The sequence below is a fragment of the Natator depressus genome, chromosome 23 (assembly GCF_965152275.1).
Source record: "Natator depressus isolate rNatDep1 chromosome 23, rNatDep2.hap1, whole genome shotgun sequence".
Classification (NCBI taxonomy): domain Eukaryota; kingdom Metazoa; phylum Chordata; order Testudines; family Cheloniidae; genus Natator; species Natator depressus.
Genome location: NC_134256.1, coordinates 5,613,998 through 5,636,786, shown reverse-complemented (window position 1 = coordinate 5,636,786; position 22,789 = coordinate 5,613,998). Strand labels below are relative to the sequence as shown.

Here is a 22,789-nt window from a genome sequence, read left to right as displayed (position 1 = left end):
GGAGCCGATGCAGGGCAACAGAAAACCAGCCGAACTTGTCCATGTTAATGACACTAACATCGGTGCTGTGTGAGCTCTCAGTCTATTACACCAAGACCCAGTTGTGTGCCAACCCAGCCAGAACACAAGTGAGTCTCTTCCATCTGTGCAGTTGTGAGGCCGGTAGACAACTTAACATCTGGAACGGGGTATCACTTGCCCACTGCTGGACTCCTGTCTACCTTGGAGTGACGCTAGCCTGCACTCTCTCCTTTGAGGCACACATGGAGAAGGTAAAAGGCACCTGGCACAACATACCCAGGAAGTGTGCCAATTCAAACTGGGGAACCAGCCCAGCAGCAAACCACTGCGCTTGCACTTCGCTATTTAATGGCTGAATACACCTGTCCGGTTCTGGGCAAGATCGGCCCACGCACAGAAACTGGACCCTGCACAGAATGGGATCATAGGAGGCTAGAACCCACCAGGGTGAACAACCTTTATGTGCCTGCTGGAATGGCTGCTCTGGATGTCAGGAGAGAGGTTGCAAGCAACATGGAATGATTACGATAGGTCGACCTGCAGCCTGGAGAAGCTCGAAAGTCAGCCTGCTATTCTAGCGAGCCAGACGCAGGGGACTGCGGAGGCCCATGGACCAGCTGTTGACCAGAGGAGCCGCACACCATGGAAGATCTCGCCAGGGCTACACGCCGGGTCGTGTCAAAGTTTTGTTTTCTGGAAGGACACGAGCCAAAGACCCAAACAACCTCCTGCCCCCTTATGGGCTGGGCCCAATGGGGCCGCCTGCGCCGGGGCGTGAAAAGCTTTGGGAGGGGGCCGTAGCCCTGGCCTGGGGGATGGGTGCAAAGGTGGAGGAAAAACATCCGGGCCACGGGTGGGGTGAGACCCAGGGTCTATGTCCACTGGGGGTGGGGGTGGGGGGGAGATCACTGAGATTGGGACTGTGCGGTCAGGGATCAAAGGGCATTGGGGTGTTGCCGGCACCCAGTGCTGAGAGGCTCAACAACAGCTGAGGTTGGTTCGCTACCCGGTGTGCTACACCCAATAATCACAACGGGGTGGAGAAGCAGAAAAGTTTATTTGCAGCTGCAAAAAGGTACAGGGAGAGTAAGATCTCAAATCCTGCACACAGAGCGGGAAGTTACACAGGCTTTTATACATCCTTTTTCCCAGCATACTTATCCAATAGCAAGCTGCTCTAAGTATCCATATAGCCAGCCAATCCAGTTCCCAGCTAGTTCCCTTGTTCTCTGTATCATTTGTTAAACCATACATAAAGCTGCTTTATTTAGCATTGTTCTTCCATATCTGCCCTGTTTGGCCTTGCTTAGTTTCAGGCAGTCTGACTCTGCAACATATTGTTGCAGATCCTCAGCATAACTGCTGCGATTGCCTCCAGGCCGGGGGGCCAAGGACACTTGGGCCTAGTACGCAGAGCTGCTGCGAGTGCCTCCAGGCGGGAGGGGGGGCCAAGGACACTTGGGCCTAGTGCGAGGGGGCTTCATCGACACTCGTGGTCTTCCATCCCCTCGAGTTACCTAGTGGCCATGCCCCAGTGTCCCCAACAGGGGAGTAGGGTGGCCAGACGCCCCGATAAAACTGGGACTGTGCCGATAATTAACTCTTTCTCCCGCGTCCCGACCAATGTATGACCGGGACGCAATTAGTCCCGATAGTGCAGGGTCGTCAGGCGTCCGGTTGGTGCGGAGCCGGTCGGCTCCCTACCCGGCTCCGCGCAGCTCCCCGGAAGGGGCCACATCTCCCTCTGGCTCCGAGGCGCAGGGGCGGCCAGGGGGGCTGTGCGCACTGCCCCCACCATGAGCACTGGCTCCGCAGCTCCCACTGGCCAGGAACTGGGCCCCAATGGGAGCTGTGGGGGCAGCGCCTGAGGGCGGAAGCAGCACGTGGAGCCCCCTGGCCGCGCCTCCACCTCAGAGACTGGGGAGGCTACTGAGGTTGGGGTCAGGGGTCAAAGGTCATCAAAGGGAGGTTGCTGTGATCAGGGCAGTGGGGCAAAGGGTCAAAAGGCACCAGGAGAGGTCGCTGTGGCTGGGGTCATGGGTCAAAGGGCAGGAGGGAGCTGTACCATCCACCCCACCCGGCAGGCAGCCCCAGGCGACGGACTCGGTTACCCAGCACCCCCCGCGGCGGCCCCGCCACAGCCCCCTTTCAGGCAACAGAACTACATGACCCAGGCGGCCTTGCGGCGCGCGCCTGCGCAGTGCGCACCGCCCGGGCCAGGGGAAGATGGCGGCCGGGAGGGGGCCGCGTGAAGTGTGAGGGGCCGCGGCTTGGGGCGGGCGAGTGAGTGAGCGAGCGAGCGCGGGGGAGGGGGCCGGCGAGGGGGGGGGTTACAATGGGGAGGGGGCCGGCGGGGGGGGGGTAGCGAGCCTGGAGGCTAAGGGGGGGCTGCCCTGAGGTGACGTGATCCCTGGGGGAGGCCTGGGGCGGTGATAATGGGGGGAGGGTGGGGCCGATAGGTATCCCATGGGGGCAGTGGGGCAGCTGGGGGTCCTGTGGGGTAACAGGGCATCCAGGCCGGGGTGGTGTCAAGGAGGGGCTGGGGGGTATCTGGGTGTGGGGATGTTAGACTGGGGTGATGGGGTGGCCTGGGCTTTCATGTGGGGGGGGGCTGGGGATTGTGGGGGGCAGGGTGCTAATTAGTCTCCTCGTTAGCAGCTTGAGCTGAGAGCCCCTGGCCGGGAAGACAGAGCTGCCCTCTCGCCCGTCCAGCGCTGGGCACAGACCCCTTGGCAGGGGCATCCTGCTCTCGGCTGGGAACGGCTCGCGCGCCGGGTGCCCGCGTCACCATGGCCAGCCGCGCAGGGGAGGGCGGCAATGCCCGCATGAGCATCGCCTCCCAGTTCTTCACCCAGGAGGAGGGCAGCGGCACTGACAGCATGACCACCTCGGAGCGGGTGCGTGGGGCGGGGAGCGGTCGGTGAAGGCTGAACATTCAAGTGGGCTGGGAGTCAGGTCCCTTTTAGCCCTAGACCAGGGACAAGAGAGGTGGCTCTGATCCGGCCCCAGGTCTTGGGCACTGGCTGCCCAGGGAATGGGATACAGGGCCTTTCCCCTCTAGGGGTCACCAACCCCAGGCAGGGGGCACGGCTGGCTCCGTGGAGGGTGTCATGACTAGGATAAGGGCCTTTCCTTCTAGGGGGCAGCAGCTCTGTTCCAGCCCTTGGGCCGGGGGATTGGGGTTTGTGGAACAGGTTACAGTCTGCTCACCTCTCTTGCCAATTACAGTCCAGTTTCAATGGGTGTCCTGAGGGGCTGAATGTTGGGGCCACGTGCCGTGCCGCTCAGTGATCCTTCTGTACAGGGTGTTTACTGGCTCTGTCTGGTTCTTGCGAGGCAGCGTAGTCTGGGGGCAGGGCTGGGACTTCGCAGACCTGGCATCTATCCCGACTCTGCCACTGCCCTACTGGGTGACCTTTGGCACGTCCCTTCTTCTCTCTGGGCCTGGTTCCCCTCCCATCTTTTGCGTGTCTTGTCTGCACGGCTTTTATCCCAGGGTCACTAACGCAGGGTCGGGATGTGTTACTATTCCTGGTATATTGCACTGGTGCAACCTGGCATGGACTCAGTTACTTTGGCATCAAAGAGCCTTATCCTGGAATTCCCCTTCCCCATACCAATGTAAGCACCTTTATACTGGTACAGCGGCATCCACGCTGGAGGACACTAGGTGTGGGTAAAGTCCTGTCTAGCTAAGGGTTTAGATTGGAAGCTCTTTTGGGCAGGGACCATCTCTTGCAATGGGTCTGTACTAGCACGATGAGGCCCTGATCTAGGCACTACCATAATGGAAGTGGGACAGGTGTCTGTCACCAGGGCAGCTGTCGCCATTCGTCGCGTATCCCTCCTGAGCTACCTGTGTGGAGTCCCTCTGTACCGGGCAGGACTTCTAACTTCATTGCCATCCCGGCTTGTGGTGCTACTTTGTGCCGCATGAGTGGTTAGCTGAGGACTGTCCTGAGCTCCCAGCCTAGCTTGGCCCTTGGGTGTTGCCTCCTTCGTCAGCTTCATCTGTCTTGCGAGAGGAGCCGGGCCAATCTTGAATTCCTTGGTGCCTCCTCTCTCTGCAGGTGGTGGATCTGTTAAACCAAGCTGCCCTGATCAGCAACGACTCTAAAATCAACCTCCTCAAACAGGTGAGCAAAAACGCTGCTCCTCCCTGCAGCAATGGGATGACAGTGGGCTGGAATGCAGGGAGCTGGGAAGAGCTGTAGAGGGGCACGAGGTCCCGTGCCTGCCTGTCAAAGGTGTAGACAGCAGGGCTAGGGTCAAATAGCATCGGCTTTTCTTTCATGCCTCCCAGATTCCTCCCTGGCCTTCTCATAAGGACCCATACCTTCCCCGTCTCTCTAGCCATTGGCCCCTCTCTGGCTTCCCTGGGATTCTCTGATTCCACCTGACTCCTTGCAGGGACAAGACCTGCTGCTGGGCTCACATGGCTCTGTGTGGAGTTCTTTGGTGTCGCAGAAATGCTGGATAGCGGCTGGGTCCGTGGGGCAGGGTGCTGCGCTGGGGGGAGGCAGATGGGCGATGGCTGATGCTGCAAACCCCTCCATCCGCCCGAGTCTCACCCCCTGCCGTTCCTCTTTCCCCACAGGTCCAGGAGCTAATTATAAACAAGGACCCCACGCTGCTGGATAACTTCCTGGATGTGAGTAGCCCTGGGTGCCACTTTGGGGTGCTGGGAACGACTCTGAAAACAGCCTGTCCTGACTCTTCTCGTGCCCATGCCAAGGGCCGGTGCAGTACCGCTGGCGCTGCAGGCCCTTCACTCAGTGGCCCCCACAACCCTGTGACGGCTGAGTGAGGCGGAGAACTCCTCTGATTGACACAGAGCATTCACTCCCTGCTCAGCAGGCTCATGGCTTGGGGGGTAGGGGGTGAGGTATGAGCAGCTGCCCAAAGGCTGCCTGGGTTTCCAGCTGGAGCCCCAGACGCCCCTCAAGCCTGGCGTGTCCTGGGCAGTGCCAGGGCTGGCGGCTTAGACTGCTCAGTGTCAAACACAGGCCCGTGGAGTGTGAGTATTCTCACCTGGGCCTAACCTAAAGCTTTCCGCAGCCTCCTCCCTGCCCTGACTCGGGGGCACCCTAGCTCTGCCATGGCCCCGCTTCCCCCTCTTGGCCAGCTCCGCTGCCCGCTGGGCAGCTGAGGCCAGCCCTGACCACCTGCCTCTCCGGCTGCAGGAGATCATCGCCTTCCAGGCGGACAAATCCATCGAGGTGCGGAAGTTTGTCATCGGCTTCATAGAAGAGGCCTGGTAAGGACAGATTGGCTGCTGCATCCCAGAACCACTGGGTGTAATTCTCCTTCCCCCACAGCTTCCAAGCCCTCAGGGTGCTACAGGTCTGTACAGCACCTAGATGGGAGCCCCAGCCAGCCAGCGCTCCTGCCCCACGTCCCACAGGCCGCAGCCGCTGGGACTCTCCCACCCCGCTCCCTACAGCACCCCCTGCTGGGAGGGGCTGAGTCTGGGAGCTCCCTTCAGCCAGCACAGGAGTGTCCCAGCAGCAGCTTGCAGAAGGGAAGTCGGCTACCTACGGACCGGTGGGACTGGGCTTTTCCCTGAGGCGGGGGGTGTCCAGGGTGGGGCAAGCGCTTATCCCTTGTCTCCAGCTAAGATCCCTGTTGTGAACAGGGCCTGGTAGGTTACAACAGGGGCTGAGAAGACTCCTGGGTTCTATTCCTAGCTGTGGGAGGGGAATGGAGTCAAGTGGTTAGGGCGAGGGGGCTGGGAGCCAGAACTCCTGGGTACTGTGCCTTGATCTGCCATTGACTCCCTGTGTGACCGTGGCAACTCCCTCCCTCTGCCTCAGTTTCCCCACTTGTACAAGGGGTGAGTTTTCCATAGAAGCCAATTGCGCGGGTCCTGGATGAGGGTCTGGTTGCTGCAGTAGCTGCTTGCCCCACCTCCAGCCAGCGCTGTCTGTCTCCTTCCCCCCCAGCAAACGGGATATCGAGCTGCTCCTGAAGCTCATCGCCAACCTGAACATGCTGCTGAAGGACGAGAACGTCAACGTGGTGAAGAAGGCCATCCTCGCCATGACCCAGCTCTACAAGGTGGCGCTGCAGGTGAGCGCCCCTCGGCCAGCCTGCGCAGCTCACGCCTCTCCCAGCAGGGGGCACTGGCTGGGGGAGGAGTGCCTGGCTGCTGCAGCCCCAGCTTCTCCCAGCAGGGGGCACTGTGGAGAATGGGGTGGGACGCTGGCTGTGTGGGCAGCGACCGGCTACTCCAGGCCCGGCCTCTCCCCGCAGGGGGCACTGTGCTCCCCTCCCCAGCTGTCGGGGGTCATCAGTGCTCAGCGGCCGGCCTGGGCTCTCACCCCTCCCTTCTGGCTCCCGGCAGTGGATGGTGAAGTCCAAGGTCATCAACGACCTGCAGGAGGCCTGCTGGGAGATGGTGTCGGCCATGGCCAGCGACATCATCCTGCTGCTGGACTCGGACAACGACGGCATCCGCACCCACGCCATCAAGTTCGTGGAGGGGCTGATCATCACGCTGTCGCCCCGCATGCCCGACTCGGATGTGCCCAAGCGCCACGAGAACGACATCAGCCTCGACCGCATCCCCAAGGACCACCCCTATATCAAACACAGTGAGTGGGGGCCCAGCAGGGCTCTAGGAGCCGGGTCGGGTGGTCTGTTGGGGTCCCGCTGCCTGTCGGCATGCAGCCCCTCCACCACTAACAGCCGTGACCCCACCCACTCCTGCCTTTCAGATGTGTTGTGGGAGGAGGGCAAGGCGGCCCTGGAGCAGCTGCTGAAGTTCATGGTGCACCCAGCCATCTCCAGCATCAACCTCACGGCGGCGCTGGGCTCCCTGGCCTCCATTGCCCGCCAGCGGCCCATGTTCATGGCTGAAGTGATCCAGGCCTATGAGACCCTGCATGGTAAGCACTGCCCCCTGGCCGGGCTCTGCCTCGAAACCCCGCTCCCTGGCCTGAGCCACTGGGCGCAGCAGTCGGCCGGGGGCTTCCCCTGGGCCCTCTCCAGGGCTTCAGCCAGGGAGCCCAAAGGGCTTTGTGTGTGTTAATGAATGAAATCCCAACACTTGTCCTGACTCCCAGCCACCCCACCACTCCCTGTCCAGCAATAGAACCCAGGAGTCCTGCCCCTCCCCCACTCTGCACCCCCCTTCCTACCCAGGAGTCCTGACCCTCTGCCCTGCCCTGCACCCCACTCTCTACCCAGAGCCAGACCCCAAGCCTATCCCAAGACTCCATCCTACAGCAGGTCCCTTCTGGGACAGCCCCCCTCCTGCATACCTGATGCCCCTTCCATGTCGCCCTCCCGCCAGCCAACCTGCCGCCGACACTGGCTAAATCCCAGGTGAGCAGCGTGCGCAAGAACCTGAAGCTGCACCTGCTGAGCGTGCTGAAGCACCCCTCGTCCTTCGAGTTCCAGGCGCAGATCACCACCCTGCTGGTGGACCTGGGCACCCAGCAGGCCGAGATCACCCGCAGCATGCCCAGCCTGAAGGAGCCGCGCAAGCGCCCACGGGACGAGAGCGACCCAGCCCTGAAGAAGATGAAGATGGGTGAGCGGGCAGGGCAGGCCTCGCTCCACTGGGAGGCCCCATTTAGCAGCAACCGTTTCTGGGGGTGGGGTGCCTTGGGAGATGGGGTGCAGGAAGCTGAGAGCTGTCTGGGTAGCCCCCTGTGCAGTGAGTTTGTCCCAGTTCCCAGAGGGAGGTGATCAAGGGAACAGCTCAGTTACTCCAGTTCTAGCCTCTCCCAGCAGGCGGCGCTGTGGGGAGCAGGGCAGGAGCTGGCTGTGGGGGGAGCTCCTGGCTACGCCAGTCCCAGCCTCTCCCAGCAGGGGGCGCTGTGGGGGCATGGGAGCACTGGTGTCCCAGGCATCATCTGAATTGGGCCCCTGGGTGCAGCCTGCGCAGCAAAGTCGGGGATCCAGCGGGCCAGAGGCCTGGAGCAGCCAGCTTGTCCTTAGAGGTCGGGTTTCTAAGGCAGTGAAATCCCTTCCCAGGGCTGGGTAAGGTTGGCAGGGGGCAGCGTGTGGGGCGGAAGCTGCCTCCCCTCTGCTGGGGCCGTACCAGCTGTGGACCCCAAGGTTCTGGTCCCAGGGGCTGCTGGGAAGGTGAAGCTCTGTGTGCACACGGCATCCGCTCTGTGGCACCTGCCAGGAGCCTGCTCTCCGCTGCCGAGCCCAGGGTGGAGATGGTGCCAGTCCTGGCTGTCTGGGGCTGGCAGTGCCCCTCGACTCTAACCCCAGGCCTCTACGGCACAGAGCCACCCCTCGGGGAGGACGATGAGGATAAGGATCTGGAGCAAGCAGCTGCGCCACCACCCAAGCCTTCTGCCCAGACCAGCACCCATTCGGACACGGACATCACGGCCGAGTTCCTGCAGCCCCTGCTGACGCCGGACAATGTGGCCAATCTGGTGGGTGAGGTTGGGCCCTGGCTCGGTGCTGGTGGGTCCCCGAGTCCCCTGAAATGCACTCCCCCCCCTGCCCCCACGCTTAGACACGCTGCCCGGGGAGGGGTGTGTTGGGCTGCAACCGCCAGGCCTTGAGCAGTGGCTCCTGTTACAGCTCACAAGCTAAAGAGTGTCAGGCCTGCTGGATGGGAGACCTGTGAGGGAATCCAGGGGGGTCAGGGAGCGGGACAGGGCTCAGCAGGGGGCGCTCTCCCCTCGCAGTCAGTGCTGACCTCAGTGCAATGGCGCTAGGGGACGCTGTGCTGCAGGGAGTGGGGCAGGGGGCTCAGCTTGCAATCCATCTTGCCTTGCAATCAGTGGTGACCCCAGTGTGCCACCGGGGGGCCCTGGGCTGCAGGGCGGTTGGGCGGGGGCTGAGCAGGGGGTGCTCTCCCTGCAGCATGGTCTCTAACCCACTGGCCTGGTGGAAAGCCGGGGAGGCCTCGCTGCTGGAAACGGCGCTGGGCCTAGAGCCCAGGGCCTGGGGCCCATAAGAGCACCACCCTCTGTGGGGCGTCCCCCGGCAGGCTGCATCACGGCCATGTCCTGGCTCTCCTGCCTCAGGTGCTGATCAGCATGGTGTACCTGCCCGACACCATGCCCGCCTCCTTCCAAGCCACCTACACCCCCGTGGAGTCGGCTGGCACAGATGCCCAGATCAAGCATCTCGCCCGCCTGATGGCCACCCAGATGACGGCTGCAGGGCTTGGGCCAGGTACGTCTGCTGGGGGAGCGGAGGTCTCCCTTGTAGCACAGATAGAGCTCTGGGGGAAGGGGAGCTAGCGTCGGGGAGACCTCAGACTCAGTGCCATCTCCCCTGCTCATTGGCTCCCTGCCTCTCCAGACTTCGGGAGCCCTCCCCATCCACAAGATTCCTCGCTGCCTGCTGGGGGTGAGTGGTTTCCAGTGGGTGGGGGCGCTGCAGGTCGGGAGTGCGGGGTACCAGCAGAGCTGGGGGGACTCCAGGGCTGGGCTGGCAGGGGGCTGCGGGTCAGGAGGGAGGGGCACAGGCAGAGCTTGGGGGGGGGCTGGCAGGGGGCTGCGGGTCAGGAGGGAGGGGCACAGGCAGAGCTCGGGGGAGGGCTGGCAGGGGGCTGTGGATTGTGTTTGAGGGGCCTCGGCAGAGCTGGGGATAGCTGCAGCTCTTGTTTCCCGGCTCCTCTCTCCTTCCTCTGGGGCTGGTGGCCGGGGGCTGAATGGCTCTGCCTGGCCTTGCGAGGGCACCGTGAGTGAGTTGGCTCCTTGGCACAGGCTCCTCTCCCCGTCCCCCAGGCGTGGAACACACCAAGCTGCTGAAGGAGGAGCCGAAGGAGGAGAAGCTGGTGAAGCCCGAGAGCGTGCTGATCAAACGGCGCCTGTCCTCGCTGTCTCAGGGGCAGGCCATCTCCGTGCTGGGGGCGCAGGGCTGCGTCACCATCCTCCTGGAGCAAGAGGCCCCCCAGGCCAAGCGGCGCCCAGAGCCCATCATCCCGGCCACCCAGACCAGGTGAGGTCTTTCAGGGGAGGGCCCTCAGGGTCTGTGCTGTGCCTGGGGTTTATAGTCTCCCAGGAGGTACCCCAAGAGGTCATGGCCTTTTCCAGGGCAGGCTGGTGCCTCCCAGGCTGGCTCTTCTGCAGCACCCCCTGCTGCCCGCTGGGAGCTCTGTCCAGCCAGTCTGACAGGCAGACTCCTGCTCAGAGAGGTTTTGCCCCATTGGGGATCAGTGCCCGTCAGTCAGTATCTGCAGCGCCACCAGGCAGCCCTTTACAAACAGGCTCCGAGTCCCTGCACCAGAGTATCATAGAATCGCAGGCTTAGGAGGGACCTCGAGAGGACAAGTAGCCCAGCCCCCTGCACTCACGCCCGCCCCTGCCAGCTGTTTGTCCTACCTGCTCTTAAAAACCTCCAGGGACGGAGATTCCAAACCTCCCTGGGCAATTTGTTCCAGGGCTTAACCACCCTGACAGGAACTTGTTCCTAATGTCTGACCTAAACTGCCCTGGCTGCAATTTAACCCATCGCTTCTCAGAGGTTAATGAGAACAATTTTCACCCTCCTCCTTGTAACAGCCTTTTATGTACTTGAAACTGTTATCATGTCCCTACTCAGTCTTCTCTTCTTCATACTAAACAAACCCAGTTTGTTCAGTCTTCCCTCATAGCTCATGTTTTCCAGACCTTCATCATTTTTTTGTTGCTCTTCTCTGGACTCTCCAATTTGTCCACATCTTTCCTGAAATGTGGCGCCCAGAACTGGACACAATACTCCAGCTGAGTCATATCAGAGTAGAGCGGAAGAATTATTTCTCGTGTCTTGCTTACAATACTCCTGCGAATACATCCCCGAATGATGTTCGCTTTTTTTGCAACAGCATTACACTGTTGACTCATATTTAGCTTGTGGTCCACTATGGCCCCCAGACCCTTTCCACAGTACTCCTTCCTGGGCAGTCATTTCCCAGTTTGTATGTGGGCAACTGATTGTTCCTTCCCAAGTCCAGCACTTTGTATTTGTCCTTATTGAATTTCATCCTATTTCCTTCAGACCACTTCTCCAGTTTGTCCAGATCATTTTGAATTATAATCCTATCCTCCCAAGCACTTGCAACCCCTCCCAGCTTGGTATCGTCCACACACTTTATAAGTGCCCTCTCTATGCCATTATCTAAATCATTGATGAAGATATTGAACAGAACTGGACCCAAAACTGATCCCTTTGGGACTCCACTCCATGTGCCCTTCCAGTTTGATTGTGAACCACAAATACCATTGGGAGGGCTTTAGGTCAGCGAAGAGGATCGGAGGTTATGGCAGTTGGTTCTGGCGGGAGCCAGGCCAGGCTCCTGTGGGGTCCCTCACAGGGTCTCTGTGTTCCCATTGTTAACACACCTCTCTGCCCCCTCAAGTCCGTTGTCCTCCACCTGCCAAGCCCTGCTGAGTTTCTGGTCCTGCCTGAGCCCCCAGCGGCTGTTAACGCTCAGGCACTGATTTTTCCCAATCCCACATGACGTATGTTGAGTCCAGCCAGCTCCTAACGGCGCGTTCCCACCGCCCAGATGCCTGGGGCCTTCCCGCTGTGCCCGGTGGGTAGTGCTACCAAGCCAAATGGGTACCCTGAGGCATGGGTGGTTCGTGAGAATGTTACACACCATGTCCGCCTCCGGCGCTGAGCCACACTCTAATTCCCTGCTCCAGGCTGGCGGGCGCCGGCGGGCGCAAGAAGGTTTTCCGCCTGAGCGACGCGATCAAGCCACTGACAGATGTGCAGATGGAGAAGCTGAAGCTGGGAGCCGTGAAGCGGATCCTGTGCTCGGAGAGAGCCGTCGCTTGCAGTGGGGCGGCCCAGGTAGGCACCGGCTCAGCCGCAGAGGGGCAGGGCCTGGGTACCGTCCGTGCCTGACCCTCCCCTCTCCCCTCCCCACCAGGCCCGTGTCAAGATCCTCTCATCCCTGGTGACCCAGTTTGACGTGCCCCTGAAGAGCGAGGTCTTGGCCTTCATCCTGGACGACATCCGCAACCGGCTGGACCTGGCCTTTGCCTGGCTGTACCAGGAGTACAATGCCTACCTGAGCACGTTCCCCGCTGGCTCCCTGGACAGCTACGACGAGTGCCTCATTGGCCTGCTCTCTGGCCTGCAGGAGAAACCAGACCAGAAGGATGGGTGGGTGTCCCCACTATGGGGGCTGAGCTTCGGGGGGGAGGAGCTGAGAGGCGGAGCCTTCCTGGCCTGAGTCACTGGTCTGGACCCAGACTAGCCTGGGTGGGGGGGTGAGCTTAGCCTGTGCCATGAGCTGCGACCCTGCTGGGATGTCAGTGCTGCGAGCTTCCTCCCAGTAGTGCCTAGCTAGGGCTCCAGTGCTGTGAGCTTCCTCCCAGCAGTGTCCTGCCTGTGGCAGCTAGGGCTCCCATCAGCATCACCTGCCTTAGACCAGCGCCCAGCCCGGATTCCTGTACCGTAACTAACGCTCCTGCTGGGACCAGCTCCCTGCCGTGTCGTGGGGCTGCCAACCTGGCCTTCCCTGCCACGCTAGGAAGGTTTTCCAGGGGGCAGGTGTCCCTATCACACAGCAGTGAGCATCCTCGCTCCATCCCAGCAGGGAGCACAAGGGCTGTGGAGATAGCACTCTCAGCTGGAGACATCTGCCTGCACTTCCTGTCCTAAACATCTCTTGCCCAGCTGAGGAAGTGACTTGGATAATGTCATGGGGCAGGGGTTCTCTCCCTTTTCCATCCCTGGCCCACCCCAGAGGTGGCTGCATCTCAGGGGCAGGCGAAGGGCCCCTTTTCAAAGGGAACGTTGGGGCCGCAGCCTGGTGGTAATGGTCTGTGTGTGTGCCCCCTACAGGATCTTCACCAAGGTGGTGCTGGAAGCCCCACTCATCACAGAGAGCGCCCTGGAGGTGATCCGCAAGTACTGCGAGGATGAGGTGGGTTCGAGGAGCAGAGAGGGGAGAGCAGCTATTCAAGAGGCACCGTCCTTGCCTAAGAAGATCCTAACTGACCCCACTGATCCCTCTTGCAGGGGGGCAGGGTGGGGCTGGTATCTCCCCATCACATGGTGTTTGCACCCAATATCTGCGGGCAGGCTCCTGTGATTCCTGCTCCGCCGCCCGCGTCCCTCACCTGGCACTTGTCCGTCCGCCTTAGATCGAGCTCCTCCGGCTGAATGCATGGAGCCGATTCCCAAGCCTACAGTGGGGGGGGGGTGCAGAGCCGAGCCCCTGGGGGACCATCTGCTCACTGGGGTCGTCTGTCGCAGAGCCGCACCTACCTGGGGATGTCCACCCTCCGGGACCTGATCTTCAAGCGTCCGTCCAGGCAGTTCCAGTATCTGCACGTGCTGCTGGACCTCAGCTCCCATGAGAAGGACAAGGTGCGTCAGGCAACCGGGGGCCAGTGTCTTGTGGTATCGTCCAGCCCCTCTGTGCATTCACTCAGCCCTGCTCATCCCCCCAGATACTGCCTCAGGCCAGGCTCCCACCGCTCTGGCCACAAAGGCTCAGGAATCCTGCGATGAGACCTGTAACTCAGGTCCTCACTGCTCCCCCAGCGTCCTGAGCGAGACGGAGGGTTCCCAGTGCTGTCCTAGCCAGATCCCAGGCTTCTGTCCCCCAGCAGCTAGCCAGGGGTATGATTCCCGGCCTGGAGCACTCGTGTGGCATTGCTGTGCAGCTGTCTTGAGCTGCCCCTGCCTCAGTGCTGGGTGAGCGCTCCCTTCACATGCCACGTCTGCCCTGCAGGTCCGCCAGCAGGCGATCCTCTTCATCAAGCGCATGTACGAGAAGGACCAGCTGCGGGAATACGTGGAGAAGTTTGCACTGAACTACCTACAGCTCCTGGTGCACCCGAACCCCCCATCTGTGCTCTTCGGCGCCGACAAGGACACGGGTAACAAGGCAGGGCCGTGCACGGCCGGGGGACAACCAATGAACGTGGGCTGCTGTCCCTGGGGGCAGTCCTCAGTGTCGCTAGTTGGTGGGTCAGATCTCCCCTACAGTGCTGGCACCAGTCCCAGCCTGGTGCTGATGGCTGCTCCCCGCTCGGTGATCGGAGGAAGGAGATCTGTGCTCGTAGCCGTGGGGAATTCCTGGGCATCTCAGGCCCGTGGCTGGGTTCTGCCCGCGAGCTGGCATTGCCGTGGTTAGCACTCCAACCCCGCTGTGCTGGTAGCCGTCTGCTGCTTCCGTAGCTGCGGATCAGAGAACCCCTCCTTAGAGTTAATCGGGCCAGCTGCTGGCTCTTCCCTGAAGTCTGAGCCTGTCCCTTGTATCCCTGCTGGGCTGGCGCCCTGGGTGCGGGCTGGCGCTGGAGGTTGGGGCGGCCGCTGCTCTTCCCCGTGGTTCTCCAGCTGCTGTTGTTTGCTGGGAGCCCCACGACCGATCTCCCCCTCCCAACCCCCCCCCCCCCCCCCCCCGGCCCTTGTCATGCAGAGGTGGCTGCTCCCTGGACCGAGGAGACCGTCAAGCAGTGTCTGTACCTGTACCTGGCCCTGCTGCCGCAGAACCACAAGCTGATCCATGAGCTGGCGTCGGTCTACACAGAGGCCATCGCTGACATCAAGCGCACCGTGCTGCGGGTCATCGAGCAGCCGGTGAGCAAGCTGGGAAAGGCTCTGCAGGGACCCCCTGCTTAGGGTACAGGGCTGTCTCTGCAGCTGGGGACAGCGAACTGTGGCTGCTGTAAGGCCGACCCCAAAGCAAAGGGGCGCCGGGGCCCGATGACTTGGCGCTGTCTGAGCCCAGGGCTGGAGACTGAATTCAAAGCTAGGCTCTTGGGGCAGGGGCCATCTGTACAGCCCCTAGCACCGTGGGGGGGCTGCTCTGTGACTGGGACTCCTAGATGCTCCCGTAATACACCTAATAGCAAAGCAAAAGTACAGTGCCTAGCACAATGGGGTCCTGACTGTGACTGTGGTTCCTAGGCGCTACCGTAATACACCTAATAATGATCCAGGCAGATGGGTCACACTTTCTATTAAGGTTCAGGTTAGAAATAAAGGGTTAATGGATGATTGACAGCTGGCTTAAAACTGGGTCGATCAGCTGTTCTGGAGTCCAGAAGTGTCCAGCTGGAAGGGGCCTCGAGCTCACCAAGCCCAGCCCCCAGCGCTGAGGCCGGGCCAAGTAAACCTAGACCAGCCGTGCCAGGTTGGTCAGCCTGGTCTTAAAATCCTCTCTGGGGATCCCACAGCTTCCCTGGGAAGCGTGTTCCAGAGCTGAACTCCCCTAAGAGTTGGAAAGTTTTTGTCCTAATATCTCACCTCAGTCTCCCTCACTGCAGATTAAGCCCATAGCTTCTTGTTCGCCATGTCCACTGAAGGTAGGATGCTGGATCTCCGTCGTCTATAACAGCCCTTAACGAATTTGACGACTGTTCTCCGCTCCCCGCTCAGGCTTTTTTAAAGGCTAAACGTACCTGGTTTTTTTAACCTTTCCTCCTAGGCCAGGTTTTCGAAACCTTGGATCATTTCTCTTGCTCTTCTGTGGACTCTCTCCACTTTGTCCGCATCTTTCCTGAAGTGCGGTGCCCAGAACTGGACCCAGCCCTCCAGCTGGGGCCTTCCCCGGTGCCAAGTACAGAAGGGTAGTTATGTCCCGAGTCTTTCCTGCGACGCTTCTGTTAATACACCCAGAACAATGTTCGCCTTTTTCACAGCTGCATCACGTTCTTGGCTCGCATTCAATTGGTGATCCACTCTAACGCCCAGCTCCTTTTCAGCAGTACGACCCCCTAGTTGGTCCTTGTTTTGTAGTTGTGCGTTTGATATTTTCCTTTCTAAGTACAGTACTTTGCGCCTGTCTTGATGGAATTTCTTCTTGCGGAGTCCTAACCCTCCAAAGTGCTCGCAGCCCCTCCCACCTCGGTGTCAGCTGCAGATTTTATAATCACACTCTCCACTCCGATCTCTGGGTCAGCAATGGAAATACTGAACGGTAGCAGACCCAAGGCCAGCTCCTGTGGGACCCCGAGAGACACGTCCTCTCAGTTGGGCAGCGAACCATTGGTAACGGTGTTTTGTGCCCCCACCTTAGAGCAATTCCACGTAGAGCACATTTCCCTAGTTTGCTCTGAGACTGTCAGGTGGAACTGTTCAACCCGACTAAAATCAAGCTGGATTTTGCCGACTGCTTTCCCCTACCTCTGAGATCAGTACCCCTGTTGGAGGAGGAAATGAGGTTGGTTTGGGATGATTTGTTCTTGACAAATCCATGCTGGCCATTCCTTATAACCCTGTTATCCTCCAGACTGCTCCTGCCTGTGGCTCAAAGCCATCTCTGGTGGGCAGCCAGCCTTGGGTCTGTGATCTTACAGCCTCTGTCCATCCCCCTTTGCCTTTTCTGAACAGCTCCTAAAGCTGGAGTGTCCCGTGCAGGCTCCAACCTCTGGTGCGGGGGGGAGGTGCAAACAAAGAGCATTACCTGGCCGTGCTGCACAGATCGGGTTAGCCGGCTGCTGGGCTACCTTGCAGCAGGGTGGGGAGGGTCCCAGGAGCGTGGGGGTTTGGAGTACTCGGCTGCATTCCACTAGCTGGGGTCACTTGGGGCTTGGTGGGGAGGCCACGGCCCTGTTGCATGTGCTGACTCGGCACAGTTGGTTCCTTCCCCCCCGCAATCCGTGGTGATTCTGCTCTGAGACTGCCTCTTCCTTCTGTCCCTTCCTTGCCCAGATCCGCGGGATGGGGATGAACTCCCCGGAGCTGCTGCTGCTGGTGGAGAACTGCCCCAAAGGGGCTGAGACCCTGGTGACCCGCTGCCTGCACAGCCTGACAGATAAAGGTATCCCCACCCCACGCTGCCACTGTACCCCCCCCCCCCAGTGGGCACTGCCCTCCAGATGGGTGGGCATTCGGAGGGCTAGAGCAGGCCTGCTGGCTTTTCTCCCTGGCTGTCTGTCCTGCCCTGTGCCTCAGTTTACCCTTAAATGGGAATATTGTTTCCTCAAGCGTTCGTCCTCCCCCCACCCACCCACACACACAGACCAGCGCTGGGCTTCTCCGGCTGATCTCTAGTCCCTCCCCCGGCGTTGACCTGTGTCACGGAGTCCCCGGGCGATGCTCTGGAACTGCTCCCTACGAAGCCAGTCAGGACTCTGGGGAAGTCTCCTTTCTGTGAGCAACCTGTCTTCAGGACACACAGCTCACACAGCTTCCACCTTCCTGGGTCTGACCTCGGAGAATTCAGCATCCTCTGCCCCTCCGTGCGCGTCCCACAGCGAGTCCGCCCAGGCGGGGCTCCTGGGGAAGCCAGAGGGTCCTGCACCCCAACTTCGCAGTCAGACATGACTCTCAGCCAGCCAGTAAAACAGAAGGTTTATTAGACAACAGGAACATGGTCTAACACAGAGCTTGTAGGTGCAGAGAACCGGACCCCTCAGCTGGGTCCATTTTGGGGGACAGTGAGCCAGACAACCACGTCTGACCTTTACTCCATGTCTCCAGCCAGCCCCAAACTGAAAACTCCCTCCAGCCCCTCCTCCGGGCTTTCCCCTTTCCAGGGCCAGGAGGTCACCTGATTCCTTTGTTCTCCAGCTCTTTAGCTCTCACCTTGCAGGGGGGAAGGGCCCAGGCCATCAGTTGCCAAGAAACAGGGTGTCAGCCAATCTCTGTGTCCAGACCCCTGCACAAACCTGCCCTCTAGGTGATCATACACCCTTACCCCACCCCCTAGATACTTAAGAACTGCCTAGGGGAAACTGAGGCACCCCCACACTATTCAGAGGAAACATTAAGAACAGTCCCACTTCGTCACAACCTGCCCTTGCTCTCACAGTGCCCCCATCTCCCGAGCTGGTGAAGCGAGTTCGCGATCTCTACCACAAGCGGCTCCCGGACGTCCGGTTCCTCATCCCCGTCCTCAACGGGCTGGAGAAGGTAGGACCCCATGGGGCTTGGCGGGTGCTGCTGAGCCAGGCAGGGCTCCTGGCAGCTTGCCTGGCCCAGCTGCTGCTACGGCCGGAGTGGGGGTAGTGGCTGGACAGCCACTGCCTAGGGGAGACTGTTCTTATGGGAGGCAGTAGGGTCTAGTGGTTAGAGTGGGGGTTGGGAGGGGGCTGGGAGCCAGGACTCCTGGGTTCCATTTAGAGTGGGGTCTAGTTGTTAGTGCCGGGTGAGGGGCTGGGAGCCATGACTCCTGGGTTCCATCCTCGGTGTGGGGGGAGGAGTGGCATTGAGTGGTTAGAGTGCGGGGTGGGGGCGGGGGCTGGGAGCCAGGACTCCTGGGTTCCATTGGGGGAGTGGGGTCTAGTGGTTAGGATGGGGCGGGGGTGGGGGGGAAGGCTGGGAGCCAGGACTCCTGGGTTCCGTTACTGGCTTTGTCACTGGCTCAGTGTGAGCCCCGAGTCAGCCCTGTCCCCTTACCATGCCTCAGTCTCCCCTGTGTTAAATAGGCCGGAGGGTTGTGTGGCATAACCGATATCTGCCAAGCTCTCCCTCTCCCTCCCCCAGAAAGAGGTGATCCAGGCTCTGCCCAAGCTCATCAAGCTGAACCCCATCGTGGTGAAGGAGGTGTTCAACCGCCTCTTGGGGACGCAGCACGGTAGGTGCTGAGCCGGGAGCTGAGCTGAAGGGCTGCGATTTCCCCGTTCTGCGGGGCCAGCTGCTGACATGATGCTGGGAGATGGGCTGGTGCCAACGGACCCTGGGGGGGGCAATGGTGCCATAACACTCAGTGGGAGGACAATTGGGGGTCAGTCCTGCCATGTCCATTCCAGGCGGGGGTAGGAGCTTCACGCCCCCTGGCCCAGCCAGGGAGAAGCCTGAGCATGGGAAGTTTTAGGAGCCCCATCTTGTCTCTCGTTGGGAGCCTGGGGAGAAACCGATCTGGGCAGCAGGGCCCTAGGCTGCCCAGTACAAGCCTCCCACTAGGGCACAGTGGGTCTGCGCAGACAGCCCGGCCTCCCAGCTCAGCCTCCCCCTCTTTGCCTTGTGCAGGCGAAGGGAATTCGGCCGTGTCCCCCCTGAACCCTGGGGAGCTGCTCATCGCCTTGCACAACATCGACTCCACCAAGTGCGACATGAAATCCATCATCAAAGGTAAGGGGGTGCCAGAGCCCTGGGCAGATTCGGACAGCGGGGACGGCTGCATCTGCTGGGCCAGCCTTTTGGCTGCCTGCGCCACGGTGCTGCCCCTTTCTCCTTCCCCTTAACTGGCCCACGGGTGGAAGCCAGGACTCCGGGGTTCTCGTCTCGTGCCCACTGGTGACCTACCCCCTGCTCTCTTCTCTGCCCCTCCGTGTGTCTCAGCCGCACCCCCGAATCCCCGGCAGCCTTGGCTGACGTCATCTCTTCTCCACCACAGCCACCAACCTGTGTTTCGGCGAGAGGAACGTCTACACGTCGGAGGTGCTGGCCGTGGTGATGCAGCAGCTGATGGAGCAGAGCCCCCTGCCCATGCTGCTCATGAGGACGGTCATCCAGTCGCTCACCATGTACCCACGCCTGGGTGGCTTCGTCATGAACGTCCTGTCCCGCCTCATCATGAAGCAGGTGGGAACCCAGCCCCGCGGCGCAGCCTGGCCAGGCAGCCTAGCGCTGGGACCCCGGCACAAGCTAAGCTGGGTTGGGTTAGCCCCTGGAAATCCCAGGGCTCCTAAGGAGTGGAGCGGGGCGGGGGTGATCCACAGAGGGTGCTCTTATTGTTGAGGCCCTGTTAAGCTAGTGCCCCGGAGGTAGGGGGCTCTGGAGCTGGCATTGTCCTCTCCCATAACCATAACCCTAAGATCCCGTCGCTGGCTTCTGTTCAGTCCACTGTCCTGGCCCGTTCCCCCTTTCCTTTCTTCAGCCTCCCTCAGCCCCCACTCCTTGCACTTAGTCTGCACTTCCTGTCCTAAACTGCCATGCGCTGGTGGCGTCTGGCTGTTGACTGGCCGCTGGGTTCCTCCCCAGAGGTGGCAGCATCCTAGTGCCAAGGAAAGCGATTTTCTCCAAAGTAGCTGGGGGCGGGGCAGCTCTTCACCTGTCCCCCAGACAGCCCAGGTCTCTTCATTTCTCAGCCCTGCTCCCCCTTGGGCGCGGGCTCCGGAGGTGCATGTGACAATGCCAGGCCTCTGCCCCGCTCCAGGTGCACCTTGCCCCCTCGCTCCTCCACCAGCTGCCCTGGCTTTCAGCACTGCCTCTGGGTGGGCTTCTCCACCCCCAGTGTGACCTGCTGACACATGGAGGGCTGGGTGAATTCGCTGCCCCTTGTGCCCATGTGTGGGTGTGCAGGGGAGGGCATAGTGAAAAGGCCCCACTCTTAACCACCCCCCTTTGCCCTCCCAGGTGTGGAAGTACCCCAAAGTGTGGGAGGGCTTCATCAAATGCTGCCAGCGCACCAAGCCCCAGTCCTTCCAGGTCATCCTGCAGCTCCCTCCGCAGCAGCTCAACGCCGTCTTCGAGAAGTGCCCCGAGCTGCGGGAACCCCTGCTGGCCCATGTCCGCTCCTTCACTCCGCACCAGGTACTGGCCTGCTCCCTGGAGGGCCGGGGGGAGTCATGCAGGAGATTGGGGGCTGAGTGTAATCTGGGGGGGGCACAAGTGATGGTGGAGTATGCAGCTGTCCTTCCCTTTAATAATGGGGACAGACTGCAGGGCCCCAGCATGCAGTGTGGGCCCCAGCGACTGCAAGTCCCCAGCATGCAGTGCTTCCCATCAGTCTAACCAAGGTGGGGGTGTAGGGTACGGAGCTTTCTTTAGGGTTTGTTCTTACCCAGTTCCCTCGGGGCTCCAGCATCCCCCCCTTTACTGGGGCAGGTGGGGAGTCAGGCTGTGTGTCACCAGCCCTCAGTGGGAGGAAGAGGATGGCCCTAGTCACAGTGCCCCCTGGAGCCTGATGCAAGATTGCTCCCTAGTGTGCTGGGCTCTGCCCCCGTTTGGCTGTGTACCCCCAGCAGTGGGGTTCCCAGCTCTCCCCTAGGGGACACCACACCCCAGTCAGCCAGCCTGTGCTCAGCCTTTAAACTCACCTGCTATGACTAGTGACTGCTCCCTAGGACAACTCTGCCCCTGTCCCAGGGTAGGTCCTTACGGGCCAGCCTCTCTCTCCAGTTGGGAGGGCAGGGGAGAGGCTGGAGCCCTGGACCCAGGGCAGCTGGCTCCCGCATGCCTCGCTCACCCGGCCCCTCTTTCCCCTCCCCATCCCGCACAGCAAGCGCATGTCCCCAACTCCACCATGGCCATCCTGGAAGCCAGCAGCAAGCAGGAGGTGGAGGTGAAGGACTCCCAGCCGCTGGAGGAGGTGAGCGGAGACGCCTGGGCTGGGAGGCTGGGAACTGGGCCGGGGAGGGAGTAAGCCGGTACCTGAAGGTGCAGAACAGAGCTGTGGGCTCAGGAAGGTGCTGGGGGCGGGACTCTAGCCACAGGGCTGGTCTGAATGCTCTGCTGCAGAGGCCCAGGGTCTGTGGGACGGGCCTCATCTATTTCCCCCGCGGGCTGGCAGGGAGCGGGGTCCCCAGCCCAGACTCTCTGAGCGGAGTCCTTTGCTACGCCGACTCGAAGGGATGGGGAGGGGTCCCTTCCCTGGCTGACGGTGCTTTATCCCCGGGCAGGAGGAGCTGGAACCCGCGCCCCTCCTCCCACGCATGTCCCAGGACATGATCGCTCTGCGGCTGGCCCAGGAGAAGGCACTCAAACGCCAGCTGGAGGAGGAGCAGAAACTGAAGCAGCCAGCCAGCCAGCCGCGCCCTGCCCATGCCCTGGCACCGCTGCCTGCTGAGGAGCCTATGGACTTTCGGGAGGAGGGGCCCGAGGTGGAGACGCCCACCATCTTCATTAGTATGCAGGAGGAAGAGGAGGGTTCAGGCGGAGATGGGTCCCTGTTGGACTCCAGCATGGAGGGGCCCCTACCTGTGAAGGTACGTTCTGGGCACAGACGGGCGCCTGGCAGAGCTCGTGCATAGAGTCAGGGCTGCACACAGCCAGGGTCCCATTAACCCCTCGCTGGCCTTAGAGCTTCCTACTTCTTCTTGGCATCCCAGTGTCCCCTCGCACAGAGGGGGGGTACGGAGAGCTCTGCCAGCCACCAGATGGCACTCCCCAAACACTGCAGCATCAAGGGCCCTGCCCCATAGTGGCCAAGGTGGCTCCTACTGCCGAACCCCTGTGCAGCCAGTGACCCAGCCCTGCTTGCCGCTTGAGCCAATCTGCCCTGGGGGCAGGGCTGCTCCACCCCCACTGGTCTGATTGGCCCTTGGTTCCATGCTTTGGTCAATCCAGTGCCTTTGGCTCCTCCCCTTCCTGCCTGAGGCCAGGAAACCAAGGCTGATGTAGAGATCTTGGGGTGGGGTGGGAGTGCCCCAGGATAAGTGAGGGGCCGTTGAGATCTCAGTTAGGGACATGATCCCCTCTTGGGGGTCAGGGTGGCAGTTAAAGCTAGAATCCAGCTCCGCAACGGGTCCCATTGGTCTGTCCGGCTGCAGGGCTGGGGTGTCTCCATGAGGCATCTTGTCTGCCCCCTTTCCCTGCCCCCTACCAGGAAGCGAAGAGCAAGGAGGCGGGAGCCAGCAGCGCCGCGGACGAGGGAGCGGAGAGCAAGCCCGAGAGCCTCACGCCCGACGAGCCGGCACCCGGCGGGCCCCAGGCGGTCAGCCAGCCTGAGGAGCTGCCAGAGCCCGGCGGTGGCGGCGCGGAGCAGGAGCAGAAAGCAGAGAGCTGATGGGGCGGGGCAGAGCCGGCCCCTCGAGGGCAAAGATACTCAGGGGGGCGGGGGGGAGGAGCAGAAACTGCACAGCTAAGGGCCTGGCTCTTGGCCAAATAAAGAGGCCAAATCAAGAGTCGCTGATCCTGGGCCTTTCTGCCTCCCTGTCTGCATGGGGCGTGTCCCTCCGTGGGGCGGGGCTCATCTCCCTGACCCTCCAGAGAAACCTCCCGCGGGGGGAGTCTG

General features: G+C 61.1%; 1 protein-coding gene across 3 annotated transcripts; it reads left to right on the top strand.

Moving 5' to 3' along the window:
- Positions 1-2,210: 2,210 nt before the first annotated feature.
- On the top strand, positions 2,211-22,592 carry SYMPK (symplekin scaffold protein). Of its 3 annotated transcripts, none has more exons than XM_074937683.1 (27): positions 2,211-2,304; positions 2,680-2,918; positions 4,092-4,157; positions 4,619-4,672; positions 5,205-5,278; positions 5,964-6,090; positions 6,365-6,614; positions 6,738-6,908; positions 7,316-7,555; positions 8,263-8,417; positions 9,018-9,168; positions 9,705-9,939; positions 11,628-11,778; positions 11,858-12,093; positions 12,778-12,859; positions 13,192-13,305; positions 13,673-13,820; positions 14,363-14,523; positions 16,600-16,708; positions 17,702-17,802; positions 18,376-18,466; positions 18,862-18,963; positions 19,229-19,416; positions 20,191-20,367; positions 21,056-21,145; positions 21,456-21,761; positions 22,382-22,592. In XM_074937683.1, the coding sequence occupies exons 2-27, from the start codon at positions 2,811-2,813 to the stop codon at positions 22,559-22,561; spliced, it is 3,867 nt and encodes a 1,288-aa protein (XP_074793784.1). In that variant the 5' UTR covers positions 2,211-2,304; positions 2,680-2,810; the 3' UTR covers positions 22,562-22,592. The 3 variants fall into 3 exon arrangements, with proteins under 3 accessions (XP_074793784.1, XP_074793786.1, XP_074793785.1); XM_074937685.1 differs by having other exon boundaries at positions 9,726-9,939; positions 22,382-22,591; XM_074937684.1 differs by having other exon boundaries at positions 2,228-2,304; positions 2,677-2,918.
- The last annotated feature ends 197 nt before the right edge of the window (positions 22,593-22,789 follow it).

What these genes read in the sequence shown, in the direction of transcription:
- SYMPK (XM_074937683.1), top strand. Translation starts at nt 2,811, where the DNA reads ATGGCCAGCCGCGCAGGGGAGGGCGGCAATGCCCGCATGAGCATCGCC. An exon ending in GCAAGTACTGCGAGGATGAG is followed by an intron (nt 12,860 to 13,191) that starts GTGGGTTCGAGG and finishes CGTCTGTCGCAG; the next exon opens with AGCCGCACCTACCTGGGGAT. An exon ending in TCCTCAACGGGCTGGAGAAG is followed by an intron (nt 17,803 to 18,375) that starts GTAGGACCCCAT and finishes TCCCTCCCCCAG; the next exon opens with AAAGAGGTGATCCAGGCTCT.